Source organism: Anolis sagrei, chromosome 2, assembly GCF_037176765.1.
Source record: "Anolis sagrei isolate rAnoSag1 chromosome 2, rAnoSag1.mat, whole genome shotgun sequence".
Taxonomy (NCBI): domain Eukaryota; kingdom Metazoa; phylum Chordata; class Lepidosauria; order Squamata; family Dactyloidae; genus Anolis; species Anolis sagrei.
The window spans coordinates 186,163,984-186,188,385 of record NC_090022.1 but is presented as its reverse complement, the minus strand read 5'-3'; the positions used below and the strand labels follow the sequence as shown (position 1 = coordinate 186,188,385).

Sequence of the window (24,402 nt, the reverse complement as noted above, 5' to 3'; positions counted from 1 at the left end):
TTTATTGCATAGTCTGTTCTCTATCCTCTCAGCTTGCCTTTTGCACTTAGATTTAATGAAGACAGCCAGTGATGAAGTAAAATTCAATCACTGTTTTAGTGGTTTATTTACAGGTAATTGTGGTGAACAGTATCACAGACATCTTGAGCTGCCTCTACATAGGAATATGAACATCCAGAGAGTTTGTTGACTTCTTTGTCAGCTTTTCTCCCTTTTGCTGAGAGTTACTGATGAGCAAAGCCATCACACAAGAACAGAGCAGGGGAAAATGTAGTAGCTTCCAGATATTGCTGGACTACAACTCCATGCATCCTTTTCCACTGGCTGTTCCCAAGATGATAATAAATTAATAATAATAATAATACACTTTATTTATAACCCGCCACCATCTCCCCAAAGGGGACCCGGGGCGGCTAACATGAGGCCAAGCCCAAAATAGCATAATAAACACACAATAACAAAATACATCATAACAAAATATGAAATAACAAAATCAACAATATAAAACAGCATAATAAAACCAGACACAGAGGGCGGGCCAAATGTATGAGGGAAAATGTTAAAAAGTTAAAACCCTGGGTGAGATAGGGATAAAAGTGCATTTGTAGGAGAGGAGATAGTAAAAGACACACCAAAGACTCTCTACTTACTTTGACTTCATCTGTATCTTGGATCAGGTCCTGCTCCTTGCCCACTTCATGCACAGTTTCTGTGTGAGAGAAGAAGAATCTATTGCAGTGGTTCTCAACCTGTGTGTCGGGTCCCCTCTGTGGGTCGCAAGAGTGTCAGAGGGGTCACCAAAGACCATCAGAAAACACAGTATTTTCAGTTGGTCATGGAGGTTCTGTGTGGGAAGTTTGGTCCAATTCAATTGTTGGTGGCATTCAGAATACTCTTTGAGTGTAGGTGAACTATAAATCCCAGCAACTACAACCCCCAAATGTCAAGGTCTATTTTCCCCAAACTCCACCAGTGTTCACATTTGGGCATGTTGAGTATTCATGTCAAGTTTGGTCCAGATCCATCATTGTTTGAGTCCACAGTGCTCTCTGGATGTAGGTGAACTACAACTCCAAACTCAAGGTCAATGCCCACCAAACCCTTCTAGTGTTGGCCATGGTAGTTTTGTGTGCCAAGTTTGGTTCAATTCCATCATTGGTGGAGTTCAGAATGCTCTTTGATTATAAATCCCAGCAATTACAACTCCCAAAAGACAAAATCAATCAATCCCCCCAATCCCACCACTATTAAAATTTGGGCATATTGGGTATTTGTGCCAAATTTGGTCCAGTGAATGGAAATACATCCTGCTTATCAGATAATTGCATTACAATTAATAACAGGAGCAAAATTACAGTTATGAAGTAGCAAAATAATGTTATGTTTGGTGGTCACCACAACATGAGGAAATGTATTAAGGGGTCACGTCATTAGGAAGGTTGCGAAACACTGATCTATTGGGTGAGGCCAGTATTAGATCAGCGAATCTGAGGATCAATGGTAGTTCAATGCACCTGGCTTGAAATTTCACCCAGCTCATCTTGATTTATCATGTGGCTGTCCAAGTGAATTTCTAATGCAGGTGATATGCAATTGAGAGCTTCCCAGATGTTTTGAACTACAGCTCTCATAATTTGTACTTCAATAGAATCTGGAGGGGCTAATCAAAAGGAGCTTAATGATGCCAACCACTGAGCAGGACTTGAGTTAGTAGCAATAACTGACAACTAATTTTTTTAACACTGCCGTGGGAGATGACACAGAAACTGAATCATAGAGTTGGAAGAGACCTCATGGGCCATCCAGTCCAACCCCCTGGCAAAAAGCCAGAAAATCACGTTCAAAGCAGCCCCAACAGATGCCCATCCAGCCTTTGCTTTAAAGCCTCCAAAGAAGGAGCCTCTACCACACTCTGGGGCAAAGAGTTCCACTGTGAAGCCTGGAGCAAAAGCTTTGTGCCTTTATGAAGCCGTGTGCATCACCAAAGGCTAATTTCCAGGGGTGGCACTAAATCTTACGCAAGGAACACATACCTTGAGCCTGCAGTTTAGTCAGCTCTTCACTGAGAGCATCATAGGACTCCTCCAGGTTCCGTTTCTTTAGCTCCACGCTCTGCATGTACTCAGTGAGTGAACGGATCTTGGCCTCATGCTGGGATGGGAAACGGAGGGGAAGAACAGCAAGTAAGTCAGCGCTCCCTTTTTTAATATTCAATTTTATTGCGTAAAGGTGATATACAGAATGTACACACTCATCCCCTCCCATGAACCACAACCCATGACTTCTGACACCATTCAGTGTAAGACTAAAATCTCATTGAAATCTACCCTTATCTTTATAGTAATCATGTCCCCTTGCTACTATTTTCAAGTTTACCTTTGTCATCCTTTCTAATATTCAAATGCAAGCCTCCATTTTCTAACAAAGTTTTCACTATTTCCTCCTCTAAAGCCATTGGACAGCTTGGCCATTTGGATAGAGTTTAATAATTTTCCTCTCCAGTCCTTTATAAATAGCTCTTTTCCCCACTACCATGATTTTGCTATTATTAATCTTGCAGCTACAAAACTGTATTGACAAATTTGCTGATTTCTTCACCAAATAAACCTAAAAGGCACATGTATGGATTTCTCTTAATCTTTTTGGTAATTTATTTTGTTTCCTTGATTACCTTTTCCCAAAAAGTTTTGTACCAACCTATAAGTCCACTAAGCGTGGGATAAGGTTTTTGTTTTGTTTTTGTTTTTTTGTTTTTGTGTCAGGAGCAACTTGAGAAACTGCAAGTCGCTTCTGGTGTGAGAAAATTGGCCATCTGCAAGGACGTTGCCCAGGGGATGCCCGGATGTTTTGATGTTTTACCATCCTTGTGGGAGGCTTCTTTCATGTCCCCGCATGGAGAGCTGGAGCTGACAGAGGGAGCTCATCCACGCTCTCCCCGCATTTGAACCTCTGACCTGTCGGTTTTCAGTCCTGCCACAGAGGCTCCTTGGAATAAAGTGACTTTATCTATTTTGTATCTCCAGCAAAATACTCCCTCCCCCAAACTCTTCTCCTCTTGCACCTCTGTCTGGACCAAAGTCAAGCCTTGTTTAAGGCAATTCACCATTTCTTAGATGGGGAAAATATCTAACAGTTCTCACCTCCCCCTCTTTATAGTCCATTCTCAAAGCCCCCTTTCCCCAGGACATCCATCTTTGTTTCCACAAGGCTGACCTGAGAGATGAGGAGCTGACAGGAAGACAGTTCCCGTCCTGTCACCTCCATTTTGCGGTGACACTCGACTTGTAGTCCTTCCAGCTGCCGGCAGCGCTTCACAACTGACTTCACTTCTGACTTGATCTTGCTGATGTACAGCCGAGCAACGGTGAATTCCTCCTCAATGGCTCCACTAATCTCTATTGGCTGGAAATATTAAAAAAGTAGGATTTGTCTTGGACACTGAACTCAGCTACATGGCACATACAGATAGAAGCATTTACAATAGTAGAAACTCGGCCTTTTTTCACTCACGCTTCACAGCAAGAATACTGAACCTATGGCTCCCTAGATGTAGATGAACTACCACTTCTGTCATGCCTGGCTACTAACCAGGCTATAGAAGGCTGATATGAACTTTTCAACCTCATCTGAAGAGCCATCTGACTCCCAGTCCCATTTTACAAAAATATCTTACTGATACTATTTCCCGAACCATTAATGTCTAATATATTATGAACTGCCTTTCTGTATTAGAAAAGGAAAATAAACTTCATATGTAGCTTTCCTGCAAATTACACATTGATTTGCCATGTTTCAGAAACAGGAAAAACTGGAAAGAGATCAAATGACTGTGTAAGCTGTTACTAAAGCAGGAGAACTGGGGATCTGGTGTAGATCCATCCTTCATGCCCACAAAACAAAACAGACAAGGGGTAATCTGCTTGGCACACATAGTTCTCAAAAGAATACGTGTTGAATGCCCAGCTTCCCTCCTCCTTTGGAAATTGTGCCCCTAAAAATCAGTGGCAATTCAGATTGTTTAAAAACCCTTAAATGAACTGCGCTCCATGTAGTCATGCCAGCCATATGACCTTGGAAGTGTCTATGGACAACACCGGCTCTTTGGCTTAGAAATTGAGATGAGCACCAACCCCCAGAGTCGGACATGACTGGACTTAATGTCAGGGGAAACCCTTTACCTTTCCCTTTTACTAAATGAACTGGAAATGAGTATGTGTTTTGGAGGGTGTCAAAGTAAAATCTGGCAGTGCCATTTATGATTTGGTTTATAATTTTGAGTATCTGGTTTGAAGAGACACATGGAATTCCAGGAGAGACGAATAGCTTATCAAACCTTTCAGTATTGGCCACCCCTGACATACAGCATCACCATTCTCTCTCATTTTCTTACCAGTTTGATTTCGCCGTTGCCCACAATGACACTGAATTCACTCAGATCCTTCATGAGACCATTGAGCACCTCTGCAATACGCTTGCGCTGATGCGCACTGAACTCCTGGAGCCGCTGCAACTCTGATTCCAACGATAGCATGGTGGCCTGCAAGAAAAGAAGTTTATATTTATTTTATTTAAAACATTTATATTCCACTCTTCTCACCCTGAAGGGGACTCAGGGCGGAGCACAAAATATATACAGCAAACATTCAATACCAGGAAATAAAACCATAAATCTACACAACCATTAAAATTACTTATATCTACTTTAAAATCAGTGGCTTAAAAACCATCTCAGGATACCATTTTGCCTCCTTGCACTGCCCCAAAGGTTTGGTCCCACAGCCAAGTCTTCACCAACCTTCTGAAGGAGAGGAGGGAGGGGGCTGATCTAATATTGCCAGGAAGGGAGTTCCATAGCCTGGGGGCAATCTGTCTCTCGTCCCCACCAAACATGCCTGTAACGGTAGTGGGACTGAGAGCAGGGCCTCCCCAGAAGATCTTAATCTTCATGGTGGTTCATAAGGGGACAAGTAAACTGGGCTGGGACTGTTTAAGGCTTTATAGGCCAAAGCCAGCACTTTGAATTGTGCCCGGTAGCAAACAGAGCAGCCAGTGGAGCTGACGTAACATGGGAGTTGTGTGCTCCCTGTATGCCGCCCCAGTTATTAACCTGGTTGCCTCTTGTTGAAGCTTCTGAACAGTCAAAGGCAACCCGATGTACAGCGCGCTGCAGTTGTCTATTCTGGATGTAATGAGAGCATGGACCACCATGGCCAATACTGACTTACCAGGGTATGGATGCAGCTGGCGCACAAGTTTTAATTGTGCAAAAGCCCCCCTAGCCATCACTACAACCTGAGGTTCCAGGCTCAGCGATGAGTCCAGAATCACACCCAAGCTTTGAATCTGTCTCTTCAGGGGGAGTGTAACCCCATCCAGCACAGGCTGTAATCTTATACCCTGTTTGACCTATATAGTTAAGCCAGTTCAAGAGATAGGCTCTCCATTTTTTAACAAAGACATATATCACTGTTTTGGTCTAGAGAGAAGGAACTGTGCATCCTTTCCAAACCCATAGAATCACAGAATCATAAAATTATAGAATCATAGAGTTGGAAGAGACCTCGTGGGCCATCCAGTCCAACTCCCTGCCAAGAAGCAGGAAAATTGCATTCAACGCACCCCTGACAGATGGCCATCCAGCCTCTGTTTAAAAGCCTCCAAATAAGGAGCCTCCACCACACTCCGGGGCAGAGAGTTCCACTGCTGAACAGCTCTCACAGTCAGGAAGTTCTTCCTAATGTTCAGGTGGAATCTCCTCCCTATGACATCCTCTCACATATACATGGCTACCATGTCTCCATGGCAGATGAGGTTCTGCAAACCCAAGTCTCAGAGGGAAACAAAACATCATATTGGTATTCCTGTAGTATCCTTTTCAGTCAACACTCTCTTCCAGTGGTAAGCCATAGCACTGAAAACACATTCTGGGCTTTTGTTTGCACTTGGCTCAAAGCAAAGTCTCTATAGATTGGCTGTGATTTCCAGCAGCTTGCAGAATAGGAAAATGCAATGGAAACAGGGTCATAGTCATAGCTCTTCCTCCTTTCCCATGCCTCTAATGTTTCTTTTGTATTATAAACATTAAAATTTGCCCTGTTCATTTGTTTTTCAGTTATATGTAAACCATGCTGGATGCTTAGGTAACTAGTCTGCAATGGATAAACATAAATAATAGGAATAATACTACACATATGCATACATAAACACACAAGATTAAAATCTGTACAAAGGAAAGTGAATTCTACATTGTACATAAATTATGCAAACCAGCTTTCAGTTTCTCAGTTTCTTTTGAATAATTTAATCTGCATTTTTTATTATTTTGCATAATTTATATTGCAATTATGAGTGGTAGGGTTAAAGAGCTATGTAGTGATCTGAGATGTATCTCAGCTACAAGAATTATTCTTTAGCTATCCTGCTAGTTCCAGAGATTTTAGCAGAAAATTTGACATATTTTCAAACATATCTTTGCATCCATGAGGGTGAGAAACTTGGTTCTTTGGGGGGGGGGGGAATCCCCAATTCTCAAGAAATTGAAATCTGCATCCAATTCTAGACTGTGTATTTTTCCTATGGTTTTGCAGAATTGCAACATATTGGTAAGCCTGCTCTTAGAGATTAAACCAAAATACAATATGGCTCTGATCCTCTTCCAGGAACTCAACGTCTGTCTTAGGCCCTTTCTACACTGCCATATAATCCAGGTTATCAAAGCAGATAATCTGCAATATCTGCTTTGAAGTGGATTATATGAGTCTACACTGCCATATAATCCAGATCAAATAAAATAATCTGGATTTTATATGGCAGTATAAAAGGGGTCTAACTCACCCCTAGAAGAACCCAGTACTTACCACCTTCTGGGACAGCTCATCCACCAACAGCTGATTCTGCTGGCTTTTCTCTTCCACCTCTTGCGATTTCTGATCATAGTTGACAGCCAGTTCCTCCAGAGCTTGCAGAACCTCCTTCACTTCTTCCTTAGCAGAATCATTCTCTGATTGCAGATGGCTTAACTCCTGCTGCACCTTTTCATTGTCTCCACGTGTTGACATTAGCAGCTAAAGAGAAAGTGACGGCTAGGTTAGGACTTAAGTGTGCCAAAGATGTCAAAGAAGGTTGAGAAAGAAGTAAGGCAAAAGCAGTGATGGTGTTGTTGTTATTTGTTCAGTCGCTTCCAACTCTCCGTGACTTCATGGACTAGTCCATGCCTGTTGGTCATCACCACCCCCAGCTCCTTCAAGGTCAATCCAGTCACTTCAAGGATGCCATCCATCCATCTTGCCCTTGGTTGGCCCCTCTTCCTTTTTCCTTTCATTTTCCCCAGCATCATACTCCTCTCTAAGCTTTCCTTTATTCTCATGATGTGGCCAAAGTACTTCATCTTGGCCACTACTATCTTTCCCTCCAACGAGCAGTCAGGCTTTATTTCATGAAGTATGGGCAGTGATTGTAGAAGCCAGAAAAAAATCAGGCAGTGTGCTGGGAGACAGGGCAGTCAAATGGCCAGACCACCAGATTTGGGCTAAGGAAATCCAAACGCAAATTCCCAATTAGCCATGGACCTCAGAGGATAACTTTAAGCCAGCCATCATCTGCCAGTCTAACCTCTTTTACAGGCCTGTGGTGAAGATAAACTGCTGAGCAGATAAGCTTGTGTACGATCATGGAGGGAAAGGCTAAAACAGGGATGGGTAATGTGTTTACAGTAGCTAGTTCTGCTGGGTGTTGTAACTCAACAACATCAGTATGGTTGCATGATTTAAATGCAAGACTTAAGAAAAACATTGCTATCAGATGACAGAGAAAGAAATGATAGGGGGTGGGGGTCAAATACAAGGCTGTATGCTTAGGAATATCTGTCATGCACAAAAATCAGACTTGCAAAGAGACACAACATTGCCCACCTCTTCCTGGTCCAGCATCTGCTCCTTGAGCTTCTCCATCAGTTGGCTCTGCTGATTAATTTCATCATCCTGGATGGAAATAAAACAATTCAGCATTAGCCACCACATGGCTATCCAATGAGTGATGGTTTTTAGACACTGAACAACCCCAAAAAGGACTCAGGACCAGTTCAAGACATTTTGCTGAGGCAAAAGACAAGTGACTGAAAGCAGTCAAAAGGTTGTCCAACATTGGCAACAGGATAGTAAGCTGCATCACTGGTAGCCTGTCAGATATTGTTAGAGTGCAACTTCCCATATCTCTCACAACAAAGAATGCTGACTAAGGATAATAACATTACTACCCAATAAAATGTTATGTTTCAATCCTCTTGATCTACTAGAGTTATGGCTGATCCTGGAAAGTCTCTAGATCGGTGGTTCTCAACCTGTGGGTCTCCAGATGTTTTGGCCTTCAACTCCCAGAAATCCCAACAGCTGATAAACTGGCTGGGATTTCTGGGAGTTGTAGGCCAAAACACCTGGGGACCCACAGGTTGCGAACCACTGCGCTAGATGAAATCAGAATATAATGTTATCCACATACTCCCAGAGGAAATGGAGGCTGGAAACTTACTCCAAAATGGGTTGGAGGGCAGGGAAGAAAAGTTACCTTGTCATCAAGCTGCTTGTAGAGCTTACGGATCTCCTCCTCATATTTGTGTCTCTCTTCATCTGAGATCCGGATCACAATGGAGGAGTTATTATCATTAATAGGCGTCTCATCACAGATGTCAGGCACCACCTTCTCCTCATCACTCAGTTGCTCTGTTTCTGGGACATTCTCACCTGACAAACATTTATAAAGAAGAATAGGATGAGGATCAACATGGTTGCCTTTGTCCACACATCATTCTCACAGTCCACAGCCTGGGTCATGGTCACTCTGATAAAAGCTCCCAATGACAGATGAGAATGCTAGCCACATGGCAAATCATACTCTGGTTTAAGAAAATGACACTCTTTTTATAACTACCAGTTATTGCAGTTCGGTTCTATATTAGTTAAATCAATGTAATTAGTTAAATCAATGTATTTTTATCCTTTACAATTTAGCTTGTAAATCGCCTAGAGCATCTTGGATGGAGGGTGATTAATAAGTAATTAAATGATGATGATGATGAATGAGAAGGACTAGGGCAGAGCTTTCCAAACTGTGTGTCGGTTGCTGTGTTTAGGTGTGTCACATTAATGTAATGGGAAATGACAAAAATCTTGGAAATGTATGTTATTGTTTTGTAAATAATATATTTTTCATGAGATATGTTGCGCCCTCATATATTTCATTATTACAGTTGGCTGGATTGGCTGCCAAGGAATAGGTGATGTGAAGTAGGGAATGCACTGGGTGGTGAAGTGAGGTAGGGGGCTTGAGGAGGAAGGTGTTTGTTATGCGTAGTGATAACTATGTCTTCCCCTTCCCCGCAATGGCTAGAGCTCTTAGTAACTCTGAACTCTCTCTCTCTCTCTCTCTCTCTCTCTCTCCATGTGTGTGTGTGGATGAATGGATGGATGTATAAGTAGATAGACAGACAAATAGACAGATAGATTTTTCCACCTTCACAAGTGGTTTTTACAGTCAACCTGATGTCACAATAGGGAAATAATGCTTGTCTCTTATCTGGAATCCAAGGCTTTTCTTTGAATTCCATGTTCTCAGGCTGGAAGTACACTGCCCTGTCTCCCAGAACCTGATCCCAGATTATCTGCTTTGAACTGGATTAAATGAGTCTACACTGCCAGATATTCTAGGATAAACAGATAATCTGAAATAAGGTTCTGGGATATAGGACAGTGTAGACCCAACCTCAGTCATATCTCTGCTACCTGTTCAATGCCGGGTCAATGCCATTCAGCGAATCCACACTAAACAAGACTGGCTGCACTGCAGCATGCACTGGCCTGACTGACGTGGTTTGTATTCAACGTCACACAAGTAACACTGGTTTAAGAGGGCACAATGACTCATTTACTTCTATTTTGCAAAAATCGGTAGTCACTGTCCAAGGATCCAGATATGGTCACAATTCTTGCCCAGAAAAAACATAATGTTCTATTCTCATTGACCCTTAACTGTCTTAACTGGACAATGGTGGTAATCTCAAATGATGAGGAAATATAAAATGCTTTTTGGAAAGAAAAGCTCATTTGTTCCAGAGGATATTTCCTACTTTTATGCCTACATGTGGACAAAATAGAGGGGGATGTATCCATCGCAAATTCCACTACATTTGAAATAAGAGAGGTGAAAGGAAGGGTGAGAAGAGCAAATAAGAGTGGATTCAATAACAATATAACATGACCTTTCTTCCGATCAGCACATTCAGGCTCACCATTGCGCCAGCGGCCTAATTCAGCTTCCAGCTTGGCAATTGTCTCCTTCAGGACTTTATTCTTCTCCTTCTCCTTCTCGAACTTTTTCTTCCACTGCTCTGCTGTCAACTCCAGGTTCACTGATGCTGTATTCTTGATTGTCTTGGCCCTAAAATGGCAGAGAGTTAAAAGGAGGAGCCTTTAAATGCTGCTGACATGGACTGAATAAATGCATGCCCATCCTTACTGACCATCTTTCAGTCTGTTATAATGCACTTATTATTTCTGGTCTGAATCTGTCATCCTCACAGATCTGAAGCAGAGCAGACTCATGGTCCCAGGAGCATAGCATAGCCCTGGAATGAGTCAAACCACTGGTCCAGTCAATGCAGCATCGCTGACTCTGATTAGCAATGTCAATCATTGTATTATAATGCACTGTTGTATGTATGATGTTCAGAAATAAAACCATAAAAAGCAGTGTCAATCTCATCTCTCTTTGGAGACGTTGGGAATTTAATTTGTGGCTTTTGTATGCAAGGCATTGCTCTACTAATGAAATAAAGATCTTCCTCTAAAATTGCCCTTCTCCGAAATATATGAACAGATGACAGCAGAATCAACCGGTGCTATGACTTACAATTGGAGAACCCAGACCTATCTTAATGGCCTAGAAGTAAGCAGAATGCAGATGAGTTCCTATGAAATTAGCTCAAGCTACATCTTTGTTATTATAATCTAAGGCGCTACATATATGGCAAACATATACTGATCACCTTGACCTAACAACACAAGCAAAAGACTTCGAAACAGTTGAAAACCAACTTACTAATGCCTTGAAAGATCTCTCCAGCTACTGCAAAGATAACTACCTGAAGCCTAACCCGGCCAAAACACAAGTGTGTGCTTTCCACCTACAGAAGCCAACAGGAAATTGAAAATTACTTAGGAAGGCCAAGAGCTAAAACACTGTTCCTATCCTAAATATCTTGGCACTACCTTAGATAGAACACTAACATTTAGGAAACTACATGAACACCAAGCACAAAGTAGCTGCACACAAAACATCCTGAGAAAACTTAATGATAGTCCATGGGGAGCAGACTCAAAATTAATTAAAACATCAGCCCTGGCTTTGTCTTACTCAACCGTTGAGTATGACAGCCTTGTTTAGCACAAGTCTGTTCATGCGAAGCAGGTGAACATACCACTGACCGAAACATGCAGAATAATCACTGGATGTCTCAAACCTACACCTGTTGATAGACTCTACAAGCTAGCTGATGTGCGATAGGAAGTTGCTGCTAACTGTGAGAGAAATAAGGTTGAACACTGTGAAAGCCATCCAACTGCGTGGCTATCAGCCTCCTCCCAGTAGACTCAAATCAAGGAAAAACTTCATGAGAACCACCACTCCTCTTAATGTTCTCCCAGCAACAGCAAGAGTATCCCTCTGGGCAGCTTAACCAGAAAATCCCAATTGGATGTCCCCCCACGAGGGTCTTCCCCGGGGGCAAATCAAGAATGGGCAACTTGGAAGTCCCTGAACAGACTCAGAAGTGGAGTGGGCAGATCAAAAGACAACCTGGCAAAATGGCACTACCTAAAAGAACCCTCTATCTTGTGCAACTGTGGAGCAGAACAAACATCTCCACATGTATATGCTGGTCTACAATGCCCTGCCTCATGTACAGAGGAAGAATTGTTTAAAGCTACAGACAATGTGGTTGCTGATGCCCGGTTTTGGTCAAAAAATATTTAGCCACTTGTGCTCCTTCTATTATTATCAGTTTTATACTTATTTATGTAATGCTTTTGACACAAAATGAAATGAAACGACTTTCTACAAGACTAACTAGTATGATTTTAACAGCAAAAATAATCTTGAGTACTTTGGTTAAGCAACAGAGAGATTTGTAAGATATTTCATCCTTCACTCTCACCATATTACAATTCCCATGATGATCCCAGTAAAACAGAAAGAATAGAAATTACTATTAAATCACATTCGGCTACAGTGGTGATATAGCCAAAATGATTAGAAACCATGGCATCTATATATGCATTCAATTTATATCTCATCTTCCTTTTTTCAAAGAGATTCAAACAGCTTATGAAAAATAATGTTATATTTTCCCTGCAAGTTCCCAAAAGCTAGCAAGTCCCATATCAATCTATTTTGCCAGGTGTTTGGCTTTTCTCTTGTGAAGCAACAGCAGCATAATAGCCAACATCAACTCAAGGAAAGGGACAGAATAAAGGACAGGTTCGTTACCGTTGTCCAAACATGAGAGTAGATTTGGTCTCAGCATCATTATAGCTGGAAGGAGAACAGCAGATAAACATTGTCGTGCGACAGTTTCCACCTAGGGAGTCCTGCAGGATCCGCGTCATTTTGCTGTCACGGTAGGGAACATAGCCCTTCTACAGAAGACAACATGTGGAAAAATTGGTAAGACACATCTCTGGTTCATTTTGGTTCAAGGCAAAAACAAATTTTATTTATTATAAAATTCTTTTTTTTTAAAAAAAAGAATGCCTTTTTAATTTTGAATTTTAAAATCAATTGAATCTATTGAATCTATTGAAAATCTATTGAATTCAGGCTCCAGAAAGATTTCGGCAATAGCTGATTTATCTATCGCTCCTTGGCAGGATTTCTAACTGCAGCAGATTTTTTTCCTAGTTTAGGCCTTGATAACACCAAGGTGTTGTCATTGAGGTAAGTAGTGCTTACCGTTCCCTCAGCCAAAGCTGAGATGACATTGCCAAGCGCTGACAGAGACTTGTTGATGTTCTTGGCCTCATCCAACACAGCACCCTCAGCTCCTGTCTTGCTGACCTGCCATGGAAAAGAAGAGCTTGATTATTCTAGTGGAGATCATCCTGGATGGGAATCCTGAAAGGGGAAATAAGATTTCTTCTCCCGATTGGGAAACTGTCTAGTCGTTTGAGGAGAGATGACCCATAAAGCACAGTAACATATACATCTGCAGTGGCCTCCAAACATCAGGAACTGAAAACTGAACCAACTGCTAAAGTAACTCAAGAAACCATTTTTAAGTCAGTGAAAAGAACATATAATAATGAAAGTACATTACTTGATGTTACATGTCAAGAGCTGTCTGGTGTGTACAGAAAACTGTTCACAATCAGTGTGGACCAGAAACAATCAGAATTGCACTACTACTTCTTGTTTCTGTTGTTGTTTTTGTTATTACTATTATTATTTAATGTAACTTATTCAGTACCCAAGTCATTATGTCCTCTGTTATAAAACGTAACTTTTCCAATTGCTAGCAGACCAGGCCAAAGAAGAAGACCAAGCTCCTAAAATTAATTACTGGAGTTATATTTTAACATATCTGAAGGGAACCAAATTTGGGAAGACTGATCTGTACCAATACTTCCCTAAGTGGTGAGCCTTAGATTAGTGCTGTTCCTCAGAGCTATCAACTGGTAGACAACTAAGAGTTTTCAGAAAAGAAAGAAGCAGTTGTAGCGTATGGAAACAAATATGGTACTGGTGGTCCCTGACATACTGCGAGGAAAATGTTTTCTGGTTCTCCACATTAGACAATCTTAGAGCCCATCCAGACAGTACCTTCATCCCAAGAACTTCTGCAGCAAACTGGAGGGTGGCCAAATGCCATTCCCTGTAAACGGAGAATTGCTTCAAATGACAAAAAACACAAGATTTTCAGGTGCAGGAATATCCTTGTTCTGAGCCAAAAACCCACATTTTTGAATGTCTGTATGTTCCTGCACTCAGAAATCTTTGGAATTTAATCTGGGTTTGTTCCTGGGTTCTGGATATCTGTTCCTGATTAGTCTGTTCCTAAAAGAAGGTGACAGTTGAGTGGAACACAAAAACTTTGCTTGTGTTCCAGAAACTTCATGAAATGTGTGAAGGGCACATTTTCTCTGGCCAGGACAAAATTGTGGCCCTCTAGTCAACAATGTACATCTTTTCATTTTCCTGACCCAATTCAAGGTGCAGGTTCTTACCTACAAAGCCCTGAACGGTTTGGGACTTGCCTAACTGCATGACCGCATCGCTGTATACAAACCCACATGATCTCTCCGTTCATCTGGAGAAGCCCTGCTCGTGATCCCACCTGCATCGCAAGTGCGATTGGTGGGGACGAGAGAGAGGGCCTTTTTGGTGGTGGTCCCCTGACTCTGGAACTCACTTCCTAGGAACATCAGGCAGGCCCCAACCCTGGCAGTCTTTAGGAGGAGCTTGAAGACGTGGCTGTTCCAGTGTGCCTTCCCAGAATAATGATCCCATAGCACTTTGTCCTCCAAAGCACTTTACATTTTTTAGGTCTGCTTGTATGTTTTCCACAAATGCCCCATCACTTTTTCGCCCATGTTCCAACATTATTTTCAATTTTAATTTTACATTTGGCCTTCCCATAGTTTTTAATTGTGTGGTCTTATTGTTAATGTTGCATTATTGTATTGTCCAGGTTTTATTTTCATAGCTTGTATTGTTGTTATTATTGCTTGTATGTTGTATTTGGGCTCGGCCTCATGTAAGCCGCACCGAGTCCCTTGGGGAGATGGTAGTGGGGTACAAATAAAGTGTTGTTGTTGTTGTTGTTGTTATTATTATTATTTTCACATTAAGAGCAATCAGGAACAGGCATGTATAACCAGAAACAGCACCCTGTCTGCACAGATGGCTCTGCAGCTTATATAACCTAGGAACCGAACTTACATAATGATTTGCATCTTCAAATCTTAATTTTTTTTAAAAAAAGCCAAAATTTCCAATGGAAGTCCCATGGCAGCCACCTTGGGCAAAATCACACAACAAAGCAGCAAATGTGGACAACGGAGGCAGAAATCCCAGGACCAACAGGTCTGTAGCTGGACATCTTCTCAGGTTCCATTTTTTTTGCCCCTGACTAAAGCGCACAATTTGGTGCTGTCTGGAACCGCCCTTAAAAACACTGATCAATGCTATGCCTGGCAAAACCACCAGAGTCTTCATAAAATCTGCCAATTCCAAGGGATGGGACTGTGCAATACTAGACACATGAACACACAATGGGTCCAAAGAGCTTTAGCACAGGAGGGATAGTTCTTGGCTACAACTCTGGATGTCCTGACAAATAAGACAGGGAAACAAGGTGTTTTAGATAGCTTTGTTTTATGATTAGATGTTGTTTCCAGGCACTGCAAGGAACCATATGGATTTTTGATGTTGGACAGGTGATCTTTATGGAAGCATCTCAGACCCTGCCTGCCTTTGCAATCATGACAGGGGGACCAGGTCCTTCCAAATCCCCCGCTCCATCCTCCACCGCACCTTCTCACTCCCAGCCAGATCCACCAGGTAAAGCTTCCCACTCAGTTTCTGCTCCGTCTCCATGTTCTCCTGCTTAATGTTGATAAGGAAGATGCTGTGACTGCGAGAACTGTGTTCGTTCATGTCTGCAAAACAGAAAGAGACACGATGGAGGGATGCCAGTATTTTGTGCCCCAAAGACAAAATTTTGTTTTTCCTGTCAAGGACTGCTTTGACTTGAGGGTTGCATCACAGTGGTGGGCTAAACCAAGATGTTTTGTTGCCTAAGGCAAAGGAGAAGATGCTATTTCCACCCCTTCCATGTGAAGAAGATGAGTAGATTAACAGCTGAATTTAACTTCAGTCCTAATAAGAGGATTGTGTTCTCCTAGTAGAGACAATTTTCAGTTAATGATGGTAGTGAATGTGACTAAAGAGCCAAAATTAGCTGAGTCCTAACTTCTTCCTTTCTCTTTCCTTATGCTTTCCCCACTCACTGTGAAAGGAATGGTTTTCCCAGAAATAACTTGGGTCCCTTACACACAGCTGAATACAATCCTTCATTTTCTGCTTTGAACTGGAACATATGGCAGTGTGGACTCAGATAACTCAGTTAAAAGCAGATATTGAGGATTTTCTGACTTGATATTCTGTGATATAGGGCTGTGTGGAAGGGCCCCTGGAGTAATTCCTTATTTACATAAAACTTTTGAAATCAAGGTGATGTCCATATGAAATTGGGCACGGAGACTCCGTGGCCTGAGAAACACAGCTTACCCACCCTTACCCATAGGTGAAACCTTGGGTAGAAATTCTGTGCATGTCATTCACTTCTAGTGTTACACAAAACATAACCTATACTGTACAATTAATGCAGTACGACACTCTTTTAACTGCTAAGGCTCAATGCTATAGAAGCACGGGAGCTGTAGTTTTATAAGCCCTTTAGTCTTCTCTGCCAAATACGAGCCTCACTAAACTACAACTGCCAATATTCCATAGCATTAAGCCATGGCAAGTAAAGAGGCGCCTCACTGCCTTAATTCTACAGTGTAGATGCACCCACAGTCTTCAACTTAGGCCCCTTCTCCACTGCCCTGTATCTCAGGATCTGATGCCAGATTATTATTTATTATTTGTGATATTTGTATACCGCCCTTCACAACCCCGAAGGGGACTCAGGGAAGTTCTCAGTGTTGGCAACAATTCAATGCCATTGATAAAAACAGTATAAAACATTAAAATTGACCCTCCTGTAAGAAAATATTAAACATTATTCAACACAGCACATGAAATAACATCATCTATCACACAGAGACATCAGCATTGTTGTAAACAGTCCTGGGTCATTGCACTTTCAATTTTCACTTTAACTTTAAATATTCATATGATGGGCCAAATGCTTGGTTTCACAGCCAGATATTTAGCTGTCTCCTAAAGGTCAGGAGGGAGGGGGCTGACCCGATCTCCCTCGGGAGGGTGTTCCACAGCTGTAGTGCCACCACTGAGAAGACTCCGTCCCTCGTCCCCACCAGCCGCACCTGGTGAGGCCAGTGGGGCCAAGAGCAGGACGTCTCCAGAAGATCTTAATCTATTATTATCTTCCTATCCCAGGTTAGATGGCAGTGAAGACACCAGTTCAAAGCAGATCATTTGGGATCAGATCCTGGGATATAGGACAGTGTAGATCCAGCCTTAGATGCAATACCTATCTAGTGGTAGAGATACACAATGTTGAAAGGAACCAAAGGTGTTGTGAGAAAAAATACTACTTTCCAACACATTTACAGTCACACTTTTGTCTCTCTGCCTTTCTCTTCCTTCCTTCTTCCCTTCATTCCTTCCTGCAGTTTCTAAATAACCTGATCCCAAACTGCTACAAAAACCTGCAGAAGCCATTAGACCAGAGCTATTATGAAAATAATGTGCAAACATTAGAGGCCAAACAATTGAACTGTCAGAGTTGGAAAGAAAATGAATCATACTGTTGTCAACCTTCAGAGAAGTAGGACCTAATGTCCAGGGCCTGGGTTTCACAAATATAACAGGAATACAAACAAACAAATGATAGGTGGAAAAAGCATTGGAGACATGATGATTAAAAGAATAGCATGTGGGGAAGAAGAAGATACATTGGTTCTCTCTCTCTCTCTCTATATATATATATACTAGCTGTCCCCTACCACACGTTACTGTGGCCCAGTCTGTGTATGTGTGTTTTGTATGTGTATATATGTGTGTATATATATGTGTGTGTATATGTGTATATATGTGGTTTTGCACATGCGTTGTAATGTATTTTTTTGGCTTTTCAGTCCCTTCTGCTGTGCTTTTCAGTGTTTTTATGAGTGATGGTCGCTCGTTGGCCAGATAGGTGTATTGTGTCCAAATTTGGTGTCAATTCACCCAGTGGTTTTGAGTTATGTTAATCCCACAAATGAACATTACATTCATAAAGTTAGAGAGAGAGCTCATACACATACACAAACGCACATTTGTGCAATGTGGATTACATGTTTCTTATAAAAGGAGTCTTTAATTGAGACCTCATGGCAAACCCAACTGAGATCTGAAGTGAGACATGCAGTACTTTCAATGGTGATTTCTGAAATACAGGTCTTTATCTGGATAGTCTCCATAGCAACATATCCACGGAGAGTCTAAACATACAAGGTGGCTGTCTGATCTGAAACCACTTCCCGCAATTTCCACATCTATTGGGGAAAGAGCTTTTGCAAAGCCATCCTCCAAATCCTTTGGGTTACAAGAGCAGTAGGTCAAAACACCATCACGTTGATGGAAAAATCCAGTTACCTTGGCAATTGCAGTTTAACTCAGAAGGTACCAGTCAAACAAAGGGGGTAATGATAGGCAACGGCATTGTGCCTGATAAACAAAAGGTTCTGGGGCTCTCACCCTACAACCTTTAGATCCACCATACCGCTGGGCACGTTCCAAGGACAAGGTTATTATCTCCTCCTCCACTGTTTGCAAAAAGCAGACCAATCTCTTGCCTGTGTTGTTCAGCAATACTGATAGCAAGAGACTGAACTAGCACATATTGTCTCTAGAGGGCAGTAAGATTGTGGTCCATGATATCTAAATTCACCGTTTGCTTAGAGACCCACATTATACTTCATGATTCAAAGAAGACAAAAGGCTGCTGTTGCCATTATAACATCACTGCCATATTCCCTACCTATCCCAGTTGCATTGACTGGCCTTGCCTATCCTCTAATCCATAGCTGAAATTTTCATTTCTCACACAAAATTCACTATTAATCATATATATAACAGCAATCTTCTATGTTTCGTTTCTAATCTTTTCTGATTACAGCAGCAAAAATCATGCATGCCCAAATATAGAAAGAACCAGATATATCAACATAAGAAGATTGGCTGGTGAAGATATGTGAATTAGCTTAGAATAGATGGACAAATTGGCAGTGTGGATTAAGGAGAAACCCTTGACTGAATTCAAGAAAGACCCGGACATATTTATTACTTTTATACGGCAGAGATGGGGTCAATCTTCAGTTATTGGTTTTCTGATATAGTGTTATTAAAAGTAGAAAGGTAGAAATAAAGAGAGGAAGCAATCAAGGACATCTAATGACCTCTCAACCAAAGATTGCCCCAGGCACCAGCAAGCCACACCAAACAACTGCCAGGCCATCAAATGCTAATCAAGGTGGTCAGTTGAAACATTCACACCTAGCTCTAACAGACAAGAGTTCTTTGTCCCACCCTGGTCATTCCACAGATATATAAACCCATTTCCTAGTTCCAACAGACCTCACTACCTCTGAGGATGCTTGCCATAGATGCAGGCGAAACGTCAGGAGAGAATGTCTCTAGAACATGGCCATATACCCTGAAAAAACCTACAACAACCCAGTGATTCTGGTCATGAAAGCCTTCGACAATAAAGTGATACTAATAGGGATCAAAAATAGGAAGTTAAAATGAACAGGCAATGAACAGAAGGCTTATAGATTATTTTAGTGGACATTTGTTTAGAATATACGTATATATAGGTTGCATGTTGTAGATAAAGACATGTTAATTACTTCTGTAATTAATGAAAAATGTGGATTTTAATTTCATTATATCTTGCTGTATTTTATCAGTATGTTTTTGTGTGTAAGGAAAGGGAAAGGAAGGGAGGGAGGAGAAGAAATTGGATGAAGGGAGGGGGAAGGTAGTAATGGAGGGGAAGAAGGGAAGAGAAGTGGGAAGAAAGAAGGGACAAAGGAAGGGAGTAAGGAGAGATAAAAGGAAGATAAAAGAAAGGAAGAAAGGGAGAATGGAAAGCAAAAGGAAGGAAGGAGGGAGGGAGGGAGAAAGAAAGGAAGGAAATAGGGAAGGGAGGAAGGAAAGAAGAAAGCAAAGGGAGAAGAGGGAGGGAGGGAGGGAGGGAGGAAGGGAGGAAGGGAGGAAGGGAGGAAGGGAGGAAGGGAGGAAGGAAGGAAGGAAGGAAGGAAGGAAGAAAGGAAGAAAAGAGAACGGAAGAAGCTATATGAGGGAAATGGAGACACAAGATCATGAGTGTTGCCATAGAGGTGGGCCTTCTCAAAGCTGGAGAAGGGAGAAAGCAGAAGGGCAGTACTTTTAATAACAATGACATCATTCATAGTTTCTAATTGTTTCTAATGCCAAATGTTCAGGAGATTTGAATCCACAGCCATATCTTAATAGATACAGGTTGAGTATCCCTTATTTGGAATGCTTTGGACCAGAAGTGTTTGGGATTTTATTTTTCCCCCCCAGAATTTAGAACATTGCTATTTGCATATACATACATAATGAAATATCTTGGAGATGAAACCTAAATCTAAACACAAAATCAATTATGTTGACAATTGTCCGACAATTTTGGATTTTTGAATAGTTCATAATTCCGGGTGACCTCTTTGTATTGCCAGCCAGACATGTAGCTCACCATTGGGAGGATTGTCAAGCCTCCCATTTTTAAAAAATATTTTTTGCTGTTTGCTTTAACGAGCAAACAAAAAGGGGTAGAGTGGGGGTCCAAGTCTCCCAAATCTCAGTACAAATCTGGCTGGCAACGTTAGGCCTGGAGGATCAGATATAAAGTAGGCTTAAGGCTCCCATACATTCTACCCCATCCCTGATCACTCTTGCCCCTTCACCCAGCCTTAGAACTCACTAGTGACTGCCACATGACGGTTAGATTTCCCCTCGTCAATGACGTCCAGAATTTCTTCAGGGCTGGAAACAAAGCGTTCAGTGCAGCCCTAAGTTAGGAGACAAAAAGAACATCATTGTAGTTTAGTAGTGCTAGGTGACCTTGTCCCCTTTTAAGTTCATTTTGCTCGGCTGCCACTATCACCAGCATCCTGCCATACACAATTCAGCTTCTCACCTGGTGCTTTCTCACCACAAGCAGCTGGTTGCATGCCTTAAATCAAGAAATAGCTTTCTAATATCAACAGAGATACTTGCAGGAACACCTCAGCAAGTGAGAATCCAAACGTGGCAGGCTAAAACCCAGAACCTCAAGCTATGGTTGAGACCGAATAAGAAACTCCATCCTGGCCACACAGAAGACTGGGCGACTTGGAAGGCGCTGAATAGACTATGCTCTGGCACCACAAGATGCAGGGCCAATCTTAAGAAATGGGGTCACAAAGTGGAATCCACAGCATGTGAGTGTGAAGAGCAAACCACAGACCACTTACTATAATGCGGTCTGAGACCTGCCACATGCACAATGGAGGACCTTCTTATAGCAACACCAGAGGCACTCCAAGTGTCCATGAAAGGACATTTAGCATAATACCAAGTTTTTAACTTAGTTTGGGTTTTTAAATACATTACAACTGTGCCCCCAATTCGCTTCTGACACGATAAGCCAAGCCAACCACAAACAGATACTCAAAAAGAGTGCTGGAGTTAGATTTAAGGAATGCAGGAATTTAAGTATAAATTATCAATTTCATACATTTTAGACTATGGTAATTACATTGGGTTTTTTTTTTAAAAAATGTGGTTGTTATGAGATACAAAACACAGTAGTTCCCTGTATCTGCAAAAACAATACACAGTTTTACTTATCCACATTTTCACGTACTTACTCGGGACCTCCTGTGTAAGCTATACCTCATTCTCATAATACATTGGTTATTCATCCAATTTAAAATAATAACCTTCACTACTATCCACTGTTTTACGTATCCATGTGAGGTCTCTGTGGATATGAGAGTCATACTATTCAGCCATTTTATTTTGTAGGGTTTTTTTAGCATGAATATTGTTATTATTATTATTATTATTATTATTATTATTTCCAAAGTCTACACATTATAACTATTGGTATATAAACACCAATCAACATTATATTTTTTATACTTTTCTTAGAATAGTAAAATATATGCATCTTATTTGGAAAAAAAAAACTTCTCCATCCTACATCAAGATAGAGTCTTAAAATAATTTGTCGTATCAAGCAATGTATATTTATATACATGTAAATTTTGCATAAAGTATTCAAAGGTCACCTAACTGTACAACATTTATCATATTGCTCTTCTTTCTGACAATGTATTTTTAATCACCCAATGCTATTATGGACCAGTCTTTAAATGTTCTACCTATATATTCTGTGACAGGCTCCCAATTACTTGGAAAACATTGTATTATTTTATTTATTAGAAGACAAGTTAGTTATTTTGTAGTTTAAACTTTACCAAATCACTTAGCGGGTTTCAGGTCTTGCAATGAATGTTGCATCCCTATCCACAGATTTAAAAAATGCATCTTTTGCATAGACCACTGGGACCCTCCCTCTCACCTCACAGGAATCTCACCTTCACAAATGGCACACGGTTCTTGTCCTCATGAACCGAGAGATTGGTCTTGGTCACTGTAGGCAAGAAGGGGAAAATATTGAAGAAAGAACCATGCCGTTCAGAGCCTGATATTTCTCTTACGTCTCCCACCATGACTCTCCTCACTATCTCCTCAACATCCACCAACATCACCAGTTTCCATCAACCCTTTCTCAACTCCTGTCATGCAACCACCAAGACCGAGATCAGTGTTTCTCAGCCTGTGGGTCCCCAGATGTTTTGGCTTTCAACTCCCAGAAATCCTAAAAGCTGGTAAACTGGCTGGGATTTCTGGGAGTTGCTGGCCAAAACACCTGGGGACCCACAGATTAAAAACTACTGACCTAGACTATTCAACACTTAATATATCTGAAGATCACTCACCATCTAGCAGATCACGAATTTTATCCAAATAGATTTCAAAGTAGGAAACCTATGAGAGAAATGAAGAAACGAACAGTGAAGATAAGAGATACAAAGTGAAAACAAAAGAATACAATTCGATCACAAAAGTAGAGGCCTTCATATACGAAGGGACCTTTTGTTTGAAGCCTTTGTTTAAATTCATCATGATGGAGAAAAATAATAGAGCATTTTCATAGCTTACAAATGTGACCAAGATTGCTACCAGACTTTGAGATATATAGTTCAAGAAAGTAATTGTACCAAGTTCTGGTCTCCTTAGACTTTATAGTGCTGAGGTCCATGTACAACGGAGTTTATTGGGTCAGGGACCAACTCCCAGTTCCAGTGAAGAAAGAAAAAGAGAGATGATGGGATAGGGGACTCTACTGACTGAAGAAGGGAATTGCAAATATTTGAGATATTTTAAGATTCCAAACTGTCCTGCACACCTGGGAATCAAATGACAAGATAGAGCCACTCCAGGGAGATTCACTACTACTACAACACAGAAAACTGGTTAATAGTTTCAGCCATTTATTCCATTGCTGCCCACTACTCTGACTGGCATGTCTCTCTCCCATATCTCAGCCAAAGAAAGTTTGTTTTCACCATTTGCTATCTAATTTCTTGAGTGGAGATTGTGTGGATTGACCCGAGGACCTTCTGCATACGAAGTATGTCATCTGCTCAAAGCTTGTTGGGGAGGGAATATGCAGTTAGTATCCTGGGTAGAACAGAGTTTAGAAGGAAATAGTTATAATGCGTGATTTGTGTTGTTGAAGGCTTTCATGGGCAGAATCACTGGGTTGCTGTGAGTTTTCCAGGATGTATGGCCATGCTCCAGAAGAATGCTTCTGGAACATGGCCATACAATCTGGAGTACTTACAGCAACCCATTGAGTTATTTGTTTCTCTCATGCCACTATACCACCACTTGCTAACAGAGTTCCTTTGTTCCCAAATCTGCCACTCTTGGTGCCCATTCCCCACCAGGCCCACTGTTCCACATGACTCTGACCTTAATGTGGAATTCCAGGTTCTCATCCATGGAGTAGATGTGGTTGAAGATGTCCTGAGCAATGCGCGGGATAATACCCATGAGCTGGGGATCATGCAGCTTACCCTGGTGGGAGTGAAATATCAACAAGGTTGCAAAATGAGGACACAAACCCCAGTTTGGCCTGGCTGTTCACATCTTCCAGTGTGACAGCCAGGCCAAGACTTCTTACCCTTGACAGCTTATTCATGTGAGTGTTTTACACATAAATATATTAGACAACCCCTCACCTCCATGGTGTGAGTCTTCCCTGAGGATGTCTGCCCATAAGCAAAGATAGTACCATTGTAGCCAGCTAGCACATCTGAAAGAAAAAAGCAATTGAGTGAGAAAGAGGACTCCAGACATATGTCCTTAGTTTACTGCCCCACATTTCCTGCTCTTATACACAAGCCAGCCCCACCAATTCCCTACTAACCTTTGACAATCTGCATGGCACAGGCATGGTACACTTGCTCTTGGGTAGTGTTGGGAGGGAAAACACGGTCAAAGGCATAAGGCTTCCCCTGGGGAGATTGGAATGAAAGAACA

General features: G+C 41.5%; 1 protein-coding gene across 3 annotated transcripts in view; it reads right to left on the bottom strand.

Annotated features, from left to right (window-relative positions):
* Positions 1-24,402, bottom strand: part of KIF5A (kinesin family member 5A) — an 81,633-nt gene that overhangs the window by 19,849 nt on the left and 37,382 nt on the right. For all 3 annotated transcript variants that reach the window (XM_060762977.2, XM_060762978.2, XM_060762979.2), the window contains exons 2-18: positions 24,290-24,377; positions 24,102-24,175; positions 23,833-23,937; positions 22,794-22,842; positions 22,389-22,444; positions 20,729-20,816; positions 15,580-15,704; positions 13,000-13,104; positions 12,538-12,686; positions 10,283-10,431; positions 8,563-8,738; positions 7,911-7,979; positions 6,858-7,064; positions 4,391-4,537; positions 3,214-3,402; positions 2,034-2,151; positions 651-709 (exon numbers count right to left, since the gene is read on the bottom strand). In XM_060762977.2, the coding sequence (XP_060618960.2) occupies positions 651-709; positions 2,034-2,151; positions 3,214-3,402; positions 4,391-4,537; positions 6,858-7,064; positions 7,911-7,979; positions 8,563-8,738; positions 10,283-10,431; positions 12,538-12,686; positions 13,000-13,104; positions 15,580-15,704; positions 20,729-20,816; positions 22,389-22,444; positions 22,794-22,842; positions 23,833-23,937; positions 24,102-24,175; positions 24,290-24,377 (1,953 nt within the window). The remainder of the gene's footprint in view (positions 1-650; positions 710-2,033; positions 2,152-3,213; positions 3,403-4,390; positions 4,538-6,857; positions 7,065-7,910; positions 7,980-8,562; positions 8,739-10,282; positions 10,432-12,537; positions 12,687-12,999; positions 13,105-15,579; positions 15,705-20,728; positions 20,817-22,388; positions 22,445-22,793; positions 22,843-23,832; positions 23,938-24,101; positions 24,176-24,289; positions 24,378-24,402) is intronic.